At 45.3% G+C, this 13,280-nt stretch overlaps 1 protein-coding gene across 1 annotated transcript in view; it reads right to left on the bottom strand.

Moving 5' to 3' along the window:
- LRP8 (LDL receptor related protein 8) overlaps positions 1 to 13,280 on the bottom strand; it is a 169,426-nt gene that overhangs the window by 50,721 nt on the left and 105,425 nt on the right. Inside the window, exon 3 of the mRNA XM_062581114.1 lies at positions 11,831 to 11,953. Coding sequence (XP_062437098.1) covers positions 11,831 to 11,953 — 123 coding nt within the window. The remainder of the gene's footprint in view (positions 1 to 11,830; positions 11,954 to 13,280) is intronic.

The following is a 13,280-nucleotide window of genomic DNA, read 5'->3' as shown; positions in this document are numbered from 1 at the left end:
AACGTAGTGGCCCCCGTGCGAGCAGCCTGGGCCACTATTTTGCAGACGGTGACACTCAGAAACCACTTCACCTAGCCACCGTCCCACCGCGAGGCACCGGCAGAGCCACAAACCAAACCCAGGTTTCCTCAGTGCCAGCCCCAGGTCTCAGCAGCTCTCCCGAGCGACCTCACGCAAGGGCCTGGAGGCATCTAACCGGCACCTTCCTCTGCCGCCGCCACCACCGCGGTCTGCCCAGCAGCAGCGGCCGTGCTCTGCCGCCGGACTCGCGTTTCTCCCGCCGCCTCCTTTCGCCCTCGTGCCGCGGCTTCGCTCTCGCTCTGCGCACAGCAGCCTCTCTGTGCCTATTGCTCGTGCTCCTTCTCTTCCTCAAATCCACCCTCAATGGCTGCTTTTGCCAAATCTGTAATAATCTTAATAGAATCAGGTAGGTATCTATGTATATAAACACGATAATCAAGCCACGCTTGGCCCTAGCAGAGGAATCCTCTGACCGCAGTATTACGATCTTTATTCTGCTCCTTCTGCTCTTCCTCTCTCCTTAGTCTTCCTGCTTCACTCGTGTCAGCTCGAACACGAAACCCGCTCAGCCGACCCACGCCCAGCTGCACCGAGGCACTAAACAGCGCTGGAGAAACCCGCGCAGGCCAGCGCGGCCCCACGGGCTGCAGGAACGCCCCGCTGCGAGCGCGGCGGCGGCGCCGCACGCCCACCGGGGAACACCGCCCCGGGACCCTGCTCTGACCTGTCTTCCCGAAGCGCCTCGCTCGCTCCTTGGGGCTGAGAACAACACCCGCTTTAACTAAGGTCTGCAAAGTGCTCGGTGGCTACTGGATATAGGAGGGGCTGGCAGCAAGAAAAGTTAAGTGCAAACAGGATTTAAAAGTGTGATTTTAAGATTGACAGGATTTCTTTAGTCCCTCTAACACAGCTTAGTTTGCTTGTCTGGCTTGAATATAATGGATCAGGAACTGCTTCTCAGAGTTTCTCATCAGATAAGCAGTTAGGTAATTATGGGACTTGAATTATGCAAAAAAAAAAAAAAAAAAAAAAAAAGAAAAGAAAAGAAAAAAAGGATTCTACTATTGTGATCTTCCACAGCATTTCTGTTTCTTATAAATGAACATATTGTGCGAGCCAGGAAGAAGGCATTGATTAAAATAATGAAAAGCCCTACTAGAACTTAGATGTGCTTTTTCTTTTTGAAAAATAAAATCCTGCAACTGACTGAACTACCTCTACCAAAGCCTGCTTTAATTTTTCCTCATAGATTAATTTAATTAAATCTATTATTGCAGGGTGTTATTTTTGCATTTTTTACATATACTATATGAAAGCTTGGGGTACTCTGAAAAATCTGGACGATCAGAAAATTTTCCGAGTGGCACTTTGCCTTGCTTGCCTGCCAACCGCCTCCAGCAATGTGCTGGACGAGCGGCCATGCCCGAGGGGGCGAGCGGCGACGTTTGTATTTCACCTTGTATTTACTATTACAGTACGTTCCTCTCCGTTGTATTGAAGGACCAGCCATACAAACCAGCATCCGGGACTTCTAAAAAAAAAAAAAAAAAAAAAAAAGAAAAAGAAATTCACAGTGAGGGGAAAGCGAGGGGAAAGCGAGCGCGGCGTCGCGCTCCCCGCGGCCCCGTGCTGGGGCCGGCCACAGCGCTGCACGGAGGCGGCTGCACCAAGACGCGAGAGCTCGCGCCGAACGACGCGGCTGCTTTTCACTGCAAAGGCGACAACTCTGCTGGGGTGTTAAAGGCATCAGCAACTGAATTCCTGCTAGAAGGGACCAAGGAGATATGAAGAACTTAAGGCCAACAAAAAAGGAGGATTCAGTGGACGAGGATTTATAAGATGTCCTCATTCTCAAGTGCACTTGTATGTGCGAATGGAAAGAAGTTTTGAAGTGGCTCTGCTGCTATTAGAATAATTGTGTTTCTTATCTCAGATTGAACGTTTCATCTCTCGTACACACACAAAAACCCCCTATCGGTTTGCTTTTTCTGAGGATGGAACAGGCACCTTTTAAGTCTGGCAGCTTAGGTGGCATTTTAATTAAATGTGTTCAGGCCATTGCACAAGAATAGCGGCGCGCAGACCTGTGGCCGAGAAGAAAAGACTCCCCCCTGCCAGCTCTGCCTTCACTTCATTACAAATAGCCCCGCTGACTCCAGCGACTCAGCTCCAACTTTGACTCTTGCAACACCTCTAGAGGCGGGAAATGAAACGTGTAAGTCCGCAGAACGTGTGTGCTAACTGCTATTTCTCCTTTTTGCATTCCACGGGATGCCAATATTCCTGACGAAACGCTCGAACGGCAGACCACCGCTTCTTCGGTATATGCAGGTGCACACGTGTAATTCTACCTACATATATGAACGCGCCCGCAACGGCTAGGAACGAAACCCCGACCGTCCAACGTGCTAGGCGTGCCTCCGGCTGCAGAGGCGGCGCTGGGTACGTCCACGCTGAACGGCCGGTGTTTGCCACCTCCACGCCAGAACTCAGTCTTCATCCGATTATTTGAGTCTCGTGCAAGAGCAGACCTTGAGTTTTCAAGCGGTGTGGGCAAGCGGCTGCTCGAGCAACACAGGCCAGAAGAACAGGGCAATAGCTGGCACGACTCTATCGGTATGAGAACGCGCACACACAGGTGCTCCAACAGTGCACGAGCTGAGGCCCCTCTGTTTTAATACAGAGGACCGTTAGCACGCTTTAACATGTTAAAATAGAAGACAGAAAGGATGAGCTGAAACCTATCCCTAGACACAGTCGCTAGACAAAGTGTCCCTAGAAAGCAGACTAGAAGCAAGTGCTCAACTAAGTCCCCGACTTAGGTCCGCGGCAGCTCCGGGAGCCCGCCGCAGCCCGCAGGCGCGCCAGCGAAGACCCACGCTGCTCTCGCGCGGGCGGACGGCCAGGCAGCAACCGCGCCGGCTCCCGGAGCTGAACGGGACCAAAAGCGTTTTGGAGAATTCTAGATCTCCAGGGCAAGGTTTAAGTTACACAAATTATCTACCAAGGCACGCAGAGGCTGTGCATCAGCCCAGTCCTGCTGATGATCCTCAAGGAAGCAGGCTGCAGGACTGCAAGACTTATTAAAACTGCAAATTGTTTCAGTGGGAGTTTGCCCTGGAGGGGAACATGATCCCAGAACTGTGTAAATTGTGAAAGAAGAAAAAACGACTACGAGAGCGTGGGGAAAAAAAAACAAGGTGGTTGAACTAAGAGTCACAGTTTCAACATGGGCAGAAGTGATATATTAAAACCAACCAAACAGTAAATCCATTATAGTACTAGAATACAGACACTACTTAAAAATATGAAAAATGTTAAACAATGCCACTTCATTTTCACCTCCTCACATGTTTTCCTCGCACTGTAATTCATGCATTTAAGAAAGGAAAAACCAGGCAAGGTTTACTTTCTGTGCTCTTAAAGCCCAACATTGCTTCATTCAATTACCAAAATATTTCAGTTCTCAAACTGTGCTTTGCTTCTGGGTTCCCAGAAACTATTTCCTCTTCACATCAGCCACAGTAAGTCCACCAACCATGATTTTTTCCACTTGATAAACAAATGTGAAATAAATTTAAAAAATTAGGTAAATCTGAATTTCAGAAAAAAATGAAAGCACTAAGCGAAAGCCTGTCTGTGTATTTCTGAAAGTCTCTTCAGTTTTTACTAGCTCAGTATTTATAGGCTGTTAAATAATTACACATACAAGAGCTTCATATGCTCAACTTTCATTTTCCTGCTCTTCTCTCCTATTGAAGTAAACGCAAGATTAATTACAGCCATAAAAGGGCAGCATCAGAACCTTTTACGACCATTCCTGTTTATGAACTGCATGAATGCATTAGACCAATAGGGAAAATATTTAAATGCCAGCTTTTAAATCTTTGTAGAAATCAACTAACAAAAGCTCAGAGTAGATCTAAGGCGTGGGAACACTGCAAATACCACAGCCTGCAACATGACATGAAAAAGTTACTTTCTTGCAAGGTAACATTGCTTAAGAACAGCAAAAACATTAGCAAAGCTCCACCAGGTAATTTCTACCGGTTTCCCTATTGGACTAAAACCTCTGAAAATGTGACTTACAGGGTATAAACACCAACTACCTTCCCTTAAGGGAAAACGCCTTTTAAAAAGGAAACAAAACAAAACAAAAAACACACATATCCTGAATTAATTTCTATCCGTAGGTAAGGAAAGTGTTTAAACCACCAAAGCTATGTAGCCATAAAAAAATGATGCAATTCGCTGCCAAAGTGCCAGCCCTCGGGGGTATTCACAGCTACCGTTATCCCACTGCTGGGCACAAACAGCTGGGTTTCAAGTTCCCCAAATTCTCTTTGATGTAAAAGGATAATTTTACGCTTCAAGAAAATGAACAGGATGCAGGAAAAACTACATTTTGTTCCTGACCTTGTCAAAGACTTCTTGCACTCATCCCCTATAGTCTTCCAGCCCTTGGGATACCGAGGTCAATTGTGGGTTACTCACCACAGCCTCACTTGGAGGCATTTAGAGAAATTACAGTGATTAAGGAACAAGAAGCACTTGTGAAGAAAGCAGATACTGGCTGAGATGAGATGACTAAATCAAGAGTAAAGGTACATTTACAAGCATTTGAAGAGTTATACATGCTTAGGATGAAAAGGACTTTTAAAAATCTCTTACAAGTTACTGCCAGGAGCAATGTGATAAAAATAAAAGGAAATACTTAGGATGCATACACAAAAGCATTTAGGAGTAATACCTGCACACACAAATGAAATCCCAAAGTCAGGGAGAGAACTTCACTCAGGAAATACAGACTGAAGAGCACAAGAGCAAACACAGAGCAGGCAATAAGCCAGAACCCATAGGGAGCTCCTGGCCTCCTGCCAGGCCACAGCAGGTCTTCTCCACCTCCAAGTCCAGCCATATCATGAAGTATGTCATGATGCACCCTTTCGTTCTCTTAAAAAAAACTCTATCATGCTAGTTAGCTAGCAGATCTAAAGACATAAAATCAAATTATTTTCTAAGTTGTATTTTTGATGTGGTAGAGCACTAGCAGAGGTTGGTGAATGATGCAAAAACTTTATCCTTATTACAGAATTACATCACTTCTAATTATCTGATGAAATAACTTGAACTGAGAGATGACATACAAGGAGAAATTGAAAGAATTGGGTTTGTTTGGTCTTAAAGAGGAGAAGGCTAAAGGAAGATTTTATAACTACCTTCAACTACAAAATGGAGAAGGACTCAAGATGAAGCCAGACGTAGGGGCAGGACACGAGGCGACAGACACATGCTGCAACAAAAGAAATTCTGGCTAGATGCAAGGCATTTTTTCCTCACTAATGAGAGTGGTCAGATGCCAGGACAGGAGCCCAGAGAGGCTGTGGGACCTCCATCCTTAGAGTTAGTCAAAGCTCGACTCAGTAAGGCCTTCAGCAACTGAATCCAGGTGGACGCGTTCTGAACATCAGATAACCTCCAGCCATTCCTTCTACGACTCCAGGAAAAAACGCCACGTGGCGTTCTCGTGTTATTCTGCCTCAAGAGATTCGATCCCTGCGACAAACCAAAGCTCTTACCGTTAGCATTGCAACCCCGGGGTGCGCATCTGGAAAACCAAGCTGCTGTCTCCCTGCCCGCTCGCAGGGAGGACCCCCTAACTCCAGGAGCGTTCCCAGGCTCTGCACTTCGCACTGGATCTGTTTCACAGACGTGGCAGAAATCTGGGCTCTTGGCCTCGGCTGCCGTATTTAGCAGCGCTCCATATGGCCCCCGGCTCCGCTGGGGGACAGCAACGGGGCTGCCGCAGCCGCGGCATTTTAGCTCGGCAATAGCCTGTTTGCACAGTGGGAGCCTTGTCAAACTCCCTGTAAAAATGAGCACCTGTGCAGCCGACGCTAACATCACCGCACACGACTCCCTCAACGAGCTGTAGCCAATTCACCCAGCAGCGGTGATGAAGCAGGAGGGGCTTTATTTATGTATTCCGCTGCGCTGCTGGTCTCCGTCCCCAAATCACAATATACACAAACAGATCTGCTTTTAATCGCTACTCTTACTAAAACAAACAAAACAAAAATCCCTATTGCTGCCTGAGGTCCTAAGCCCTGGTATCTGACTCTGCCTGGCTGATTTGGCCTAGTTTTCTCCCCCCGCCGCTACTTGAAGTTCAACGGCCGTGCGTGTGTGACGCCCAAACGAGACGCTCCATCATTCTCGTCCAGGAGGAATTCTCTCTGCGCAGGGAACAGTCTATTAAGTCGCCTTCCACAAAAGTGCAGGAATGTCACCAAGCTCCATCAGCCATGCAGGCGATCGGGATCAAAGACGAGTACAGCTGCAATTTCTTCTGGGGTGAATGAGGAGCTAGGGGAGCAGTGTGCATCTGGGGACGAGCAATACCAACAATTACAGAATTTTTGCTTTTGTGCAACTTACTAGAAAGCCAGGACAGAAGCAGTGATCATTACAAGAGATCAGTACACCCACGAGAAGCACCCGAGTGCCTAGGACCACAGATAACGCCCATTAAAAATAAAATTGTCAAGTCTGGATGCATCTCCCCGAATGACTAGTGACATGTACTTAGAAATAAAAGTACTGCATGAGCCAGCACTGTATTTCAAACCAACATTCAGAGTTTTATTTTATATTCCATTTCAATTTAAAAAATTGATTTCCAGGACTGCTGCTTATTAAACCTGCTCTATTAAATCTTTCCTCTATTACATGCAGCATGAATTCAGGTCTCCTCTTCTCTCTTTCTTCCTCCTAACACCCGATTATACTTTTCTGTATAATAATTTCTGCTCTTAACTAGGAGAGTGTCACATATCTGCTAAGGAATAAGAAGTGGTGAGTTTATGCTGCCTGCATTCCTCGATCTCATTATATATACGATGTCCTAAGGCAAGAGTTTGCCAGCTTAGATTTTCACTTGCTCTATCCCCTTTAATTTGTGTTCCCATCAGTGCTGTTACTGTTTGTTAGTATTTGTTTTTATTTTTCTCTAGAGAATTTAAGTTACTGATTAAATAATTAAAATACTTCAGAGGGAAATTTAAAATATCTTTTTTGTAAAAACACCGAATGATTCAGTGCTGAAACAGTGCTAGGTGGGTAACATTCATTTTGATAGAGGTCTCGGTGAGCCCAATGAGATAAAGGACTTCCCTTCCCCCTCCGGCTTCAGGAAGCCAGCCTGGAAAACCAGGAATCTTTTCATATGCACAAACAAAGCCCCTGTATAAGGGCGAAGGCTGCAGCACTGCTCGCTGGTGAGCACCAGTGAGCCCGCAGAAACGAGAAGTAACCCCGGGGCTCTCCAGTGGGGGAGCCCACGCAGGTCACCAGAGCCCCGGGGGCTGCTGGCAGAGGTCTGTTGCTGCATCATGCAGCAGCAATTACAATATTTGCGGGTGTCTGAGCCTGCTCCAAGGTTGGAAATGTTTTCTGCATTTCAAAACAGCTGCTGGCAAGGTACGTGGGAGTCAGAGGCGCTCACGTTGACGGTGCTCCCGCTACCTCCAGATACTCTGCTATCCTTTCTAACGATTTGTGGGGAGCTCCCTGCATACTAACAAGCTGGCACGGCAGCAGGGAAATCCATTCTCATTCCAGAGCATCCTCCAGCGACGGCTTTTTGCACCCGCCACAGGCTCTGAGGACACCATGGTGGCAGGCAGGGAAAAGCAGCGGTGGCTCATGCACAGCAGCAGGACAAGCCTCCATCTCTCCCTGGTTATTTTCTTGGTAAGACAAACTGATTAACTTGCTTTAGGTACACGCAGCCAAGCTGTCCCACGCAGAAGCCTGGTCCAGTCAAGTGCTGAATCTCAGAGGCTTAGTGGAGGCAAGCGAGGCTGGAAGCTGGCACAGCCAAGCATCATGTCTTCCCCCTTCCCACCCGGAGCCACAGCTCACCGCAGCTAAATGTTATTTCTTTGTTCCATTTTACCCACCATCCATTTCCGTTCCTCTGTTAAGTACATTCCGCAGCCTTCCCTCTTTAATATCACGTTCCTTCTCCTCCTCCTCCCTCTGCCAGCCTCAATCCACACAGCCTATCATGCTGGGAATTCTGCCCCTTTCACCCTTTGCTTGGCCGTACCAATTTCTGAGGCAGCATAGTTCGGTTTCTCCTGATTTAGGGGGGGGGCTTCTGCTTTGATATGAAAGCCAAAAGCAAAACAAACCACCCCCACAACTCACAGCAGTGGCTTCAGAGAGAAGAGATCCAGCCCACAAGATGCCCCCCAAATAGAGCAGCTCGTAGAAAAGGGACGCATACTTTTCTGAAACCTTAATATAAATTAAATGAGACAAAATAAATTCAGCAGCCAGATAATAGCACGGAAAAACTGACAGATGGCAGAACACTGGGATTTAGGGGGAGGCTTGCATGTTACATGAATAATTCACTGGGACAAACCTATGGATGCAAGAGTATGTTTAGGTTAAGGATCTAGCTCCAAGAGAAGATGAAGAAATATAAGCAGTTTCTTATCTGTAGTAATCCATTTAAAACCAAAAACCTAAAAAACATTTCCCAAAATCAGCCTGTGCTAGAAATTAATCAGCCTTCAACTAGCATTAAAGAGCTGCTACTGGGAGAAGCCCCATAGATCCCATCATCCATGAGTTCAACGGAACTCATAAAAGATATCCTTACAACCACCACCCCCAGAGCCAATATTCAGTGGCTTAAAGGAAATGAAATTAAAAAAAAAAAAAAGAAAAAAAAAAAAGAAAAAAAGCACAGACAGCAGAAAAGGCCTGGACATCCCAGGTCCCACAGAAGTCACGCCAGCTGTGATGCCGTTGTCTCTACCCAACACGAGACAGGCTGCACTGGCCTAAAACCTGGGGGTAGGTAACATCCTCAGAGGGGACACTATTAGGTGCCAAACCGAGCAATTTCAGCAATCTAAAACAGGAAACAGAAAAAGCCTGTAGCAAAGTACTATTTCGAAGGCTTTTACATGAAAATAAGGAACAGAAACTGTTACCTTTAACCAAGCATTAGGAAGAGGGCTATAACATCCCCAACAACCAATCAGAAAACACAAAATACATTAAAAAGCATTGCAAAAAGCATTCAGAGAATAAAAAGCCACTTAGCAGTTGGCTAGATGCTGAGAGGGGCTGCACTGCTTTGATCACATTCGGAGCTGGAATTGCTCCTAAAACGCAGTCAGCACCATCGATACTTTTAACCTTCCCGGCTCGTGTGGGCTAAGGACAATGTCCCAGTGTTGCATTAATCGAGGAATAACCCTGGAACCTGGCAAAGATGCTGGTAACTACGTGGCCTGTTGGCAAGCAACTGATTTTAAAAAGCAGCTTGATCTTGCCAGAGGTGAGAAATCTCCATTTGCCAACTGGCCCCTTCCCTAGGGAAACGCCGCAGTGCAGACTCCTCCGCAGGGCCGCGCTGCACTTCCGAGCAGGGAAATGAGACGGCCATCGGCGCCTGCAGGCACTTCTCAACCACAGCCAGAACAGTTCAGCCTTGCTTTCGACAAGGAGTAAGAAAATTGGACTGGAGGGGGGCACCATACAGGAACACACTCTTCCAGCTTGTCCAAGCACATGTTTTGGCTCTCACTAGGTTTTCTGTTTGTCATTACAGCCTTTTCCTTGCCCTCAAATGGCATTAACACACACAAAGGACTAGACCTTCTAAGTTAAGGATATAAACTAAAAACAAAGCAGAACACTCCATTTTTTTGTTTAATAGCCCACCAGGCTCATAACTGCACATCTGTCTTGAGCATCGGCAGTAGAAAGACCTGCAAACATATGTGAATTAATGCCACAACTGGCACAGTGCTTCCGCGCAATCAGGTTGATTCTGTCTGATTAACAAAGCAGATCTGATCAGCCTTTGAGATGACAGGCACTTTCACTGGGATATAAAACATCAAGAAAGAAAGTCCTTCCCACGCAAATAAAAAGCCTAATAGCTATCAGCAGTTGTAAGATTAAAACTACTTGATCTTCATCTGATTAAGCGTGCACCTCAGATCTGAGTAATCCTATAAAGCAAGTATGGCTCCAAAATCCTACTTTCAGATGCTTTTAAGGTTTGAAGGTGAGTTTTTAACAGGCACGTACAGAAACATCGGCTTCTCTTGGGAGCTAGCCCCAAGTCAGGCATAAGCTTGTCCCAAGTATTCTGTGAACTTCGGGACACAGATTCTGGCTATATAAGCATAAAGGGCGATTTTTTCCCTAGAGTGAGAACGTAAGTGAGGGAAAATTGGAAGGTGAAATGGCTAGAAAAGGATCAAAGGAAATCGTCAGGGATCTTAGAGCCGCATGCTCTAAACGCAGGCTGTCCTGTGTTTAGAGTGGCCTCTGACAAGAGATTCACAGAAGGACAGAGACTGTGGCAAACGGAGCCACTTCTTTATTCAGCTGCCATCCAGTGACAAACAGAGACTGGCAGCAGCGTTAATAAGATGCCTTTTGACTAAGGAGGATGGAGGGTGAAAGACCAACACATACAGTACATAAATATGCTAATGTAGCTACTGAAGTATTTTTTCTATAGTCTGTATATAGCTGCAGAAACTATTCCATTCATTTCCTGCATGAGAGAAGTGCATTTGTCTTTCTTAATTAGGGAGCAAGGTGGAATAAGCTACTAGGCTTAAAAAGGAAAGGAAAATCCCTTATATGCCACATTCTAGTGAAATCTGATAAAATACCTCCTCCAACACTGCTGCTGACCCATAGGAATACATCTGTGAAGTGCATGACCAGAAATTCAACAGAATAGCTTGTATTAGTCCTTGACATATCCAAGAATAAACCTGTGCATTTAAGGAAGCACACATACAGAATTCAGCATGTTAGCTAGTGTTTTAATTAAAATATTCCTGGGATTTCCTTGAACTCCACATCAGGCACACCTTTACTGTTCCAGAACAATGGAAAGTGGATGTACCTCCTCAAAGAGTAGAAAATAAAATAAAATAAAAACATGCTGAATAAACACCAGGCATGTCCTTTTACTTCCTGAATCAATGTGTTTTAAAAAGGTGTTACCTGCAGTGAACATCTGTTGATGTCTACTCTCTGCTTTCGCTGTTTTACATTGCTTATCTTGCACCTATTCCCCTTTCCTCGTTTGTTCCACAAGGCAAATAAATAAATAAATAAAATCTTTGAGCAACGCTCCAACATTGCAAAGTTCCACACTGATGACAGAAATGCCCCGAGCAGCAGTGAGGACTTTCAAGATGCTACCATGCAAAACGCTGCAAATCTAGGTTTCCCGAAGGCCTGATCCCAGGTGCGCAGATTTCATGGTGCTTGATTCAGACCTTAAATGATTCACAACGCAGCCCTGTAGGCCAGTAAACGTATGTCCCGGCAAGCACTGGCGCACCTTGTGGGTAAGGAACTGCATAATAGCTCCTGATCCATGCATCTGCGCTGGCACTGCTGGCTCTTCTGAGTGCTCTCCTTAGCGAGAGCTACGGACCATGAACCTTTGTGCACTGCTGCTGAGCACGACCCCTACAACCAGATGAGCACTCATCTATAACAGAGCTAGAAGTGCTTTAAATTCTGTTACAGACTGCATAGTGCTGCCTATATCATAGTCTTGAAAAAGGATACATTTGAATGTTTGGAAATCATTTGATTTGAATGACATAAACTTTTCCTGTCTTTAATTTCTGTTACAATAGAAGCAAAAGCTGAAGGATCACCTTGCAGGTGCTGGGACAAACTCCTCTGATTTCCTAATGCGCTAAGCTTTGATAAGGCAACTCATCTGGGACACACGTTCTGTACTCACTGCATGCTGCTTCTGACTCATCTGATCCATCAGGACATTCTTCTTCGCCATCGCATTTCCACCTGGCAGGGATGCAGTGGCCGTTGTCACAAGTGAAATCAGACTCAGCACAAGTTTTCTTTGCTGCAAGAAGAAAAAAAAATAGATGTGAATACAAACAGGGCAGATGACCTTCACTGCATCCAACCCCGCTAACAAAACGACATAGCCCATATCAAGAGAATTCATTTCACATTCAACATCATGTCAGAGTCAAACAGGTATTGAAGATAGTTGTTTCTTCTCTCTAAAACATTCTCCATCATTGTTTAAAACAAATCCACTCTTGTATGTCTTATTCTGAGCAGTCAAAAAAGACAGAAGTTCTGCATCAAAATAAAAGTCTAGGGCTTTTATTACAAAGTGTTGCCACATATATGGAGCTGAAAGCATGCTGCATGATTTACAGGCCTGTAAGATAATCTAGTCTCTGCCCTGGAGTACTATAATCTAAGTAATAATGTTTTTATCTATGCAATATATTCATGACTTCTCTAGTAAATTTATCATCACAGTAGATAGTCACAAAGCATTCCTCCGAACACTAAAAATCACTTAATTAAATTTCAAACACTCCAAGCCCTTTGCTTTGCTGGCATTAATCTAGGCTTGAAAAAGATGCAGACTGATGAACTCAAGCAACTAACTGGTCTATTCCTCTGTGTTGGTGGTATGACACAACCAGGGCCTTGTAACACAAATCAGCATGTTTCTACTACAGCAGAAAGACACTAACTCCACAGGCAGCCCCTTCAGTCCTGTGTCTTAGTTTCCATGGGGTTAAGTACCACTGTCATTTCCAATGGTGTCTTTAGTCATCTTCAAAGTGCGAGATGCTATAACTAATCAGTAGCTTCCTGTACTAGTAGCTAATCTATATAGGAAGTTGTAGCATGGAGAAGATTTGTTTCTTCCCTGCAAAGCTGCTCACAACCTAATAGGATCATAGGAAAACTGAGGTTGAAAAGGACCTCAGGAAATCATCTACTTCATCTTCCTGCTCCAAGCAGGTCAGCAAGGAGGTCAGACCAGGTTAGTTGGAGCTTTATCCAGCCTAGTCTTAGAAACCTCCAAGGATAGAGACTGTCCAGCCTCCCTGGGCAAGCTGCACCAATGTTGTCCTCATGGCGAGAATTGAGCTTGGTAACTATTTCCCACTATAAGCAATGTGCACACTCTTCCAGCAAACGTTTTCAAAGACTAAGCATAACAAATCATCCTCCCTGCTTTGATATTCCTTTTCTTACACAAGCTTCTGACTGTCTGAGGGAGCTGTGTGAAATGTAGGTCACGTGCAGAAAACAAGGACATGATTGTGTGAGGTGCTGGAGAGATTTACATGTCAGAAATCAAGTATTCATTTTCTAATGCACGAAACACACAGCTTTTCTTAACAGGCATCCAAAAAGAA

Source organism: Rhea pennata, chromosome 8 (assembly GCF_028389875.1).
Source record: "Rhea pennata isolate bPtePen1 chromosome 8, bPtePen1.pri, whole genome shotgun sequence".
NCBI lineage: Eukaryota > Metazoa > Chordata > Aves > Rheiformes > Rheidae > Rhea > Rhea pennata.
The sequence above is the reverse complement of the archived record's forward strand: the minus strand, read 5'-3'. Positions and strand labels throughout refer to the sequence as shown.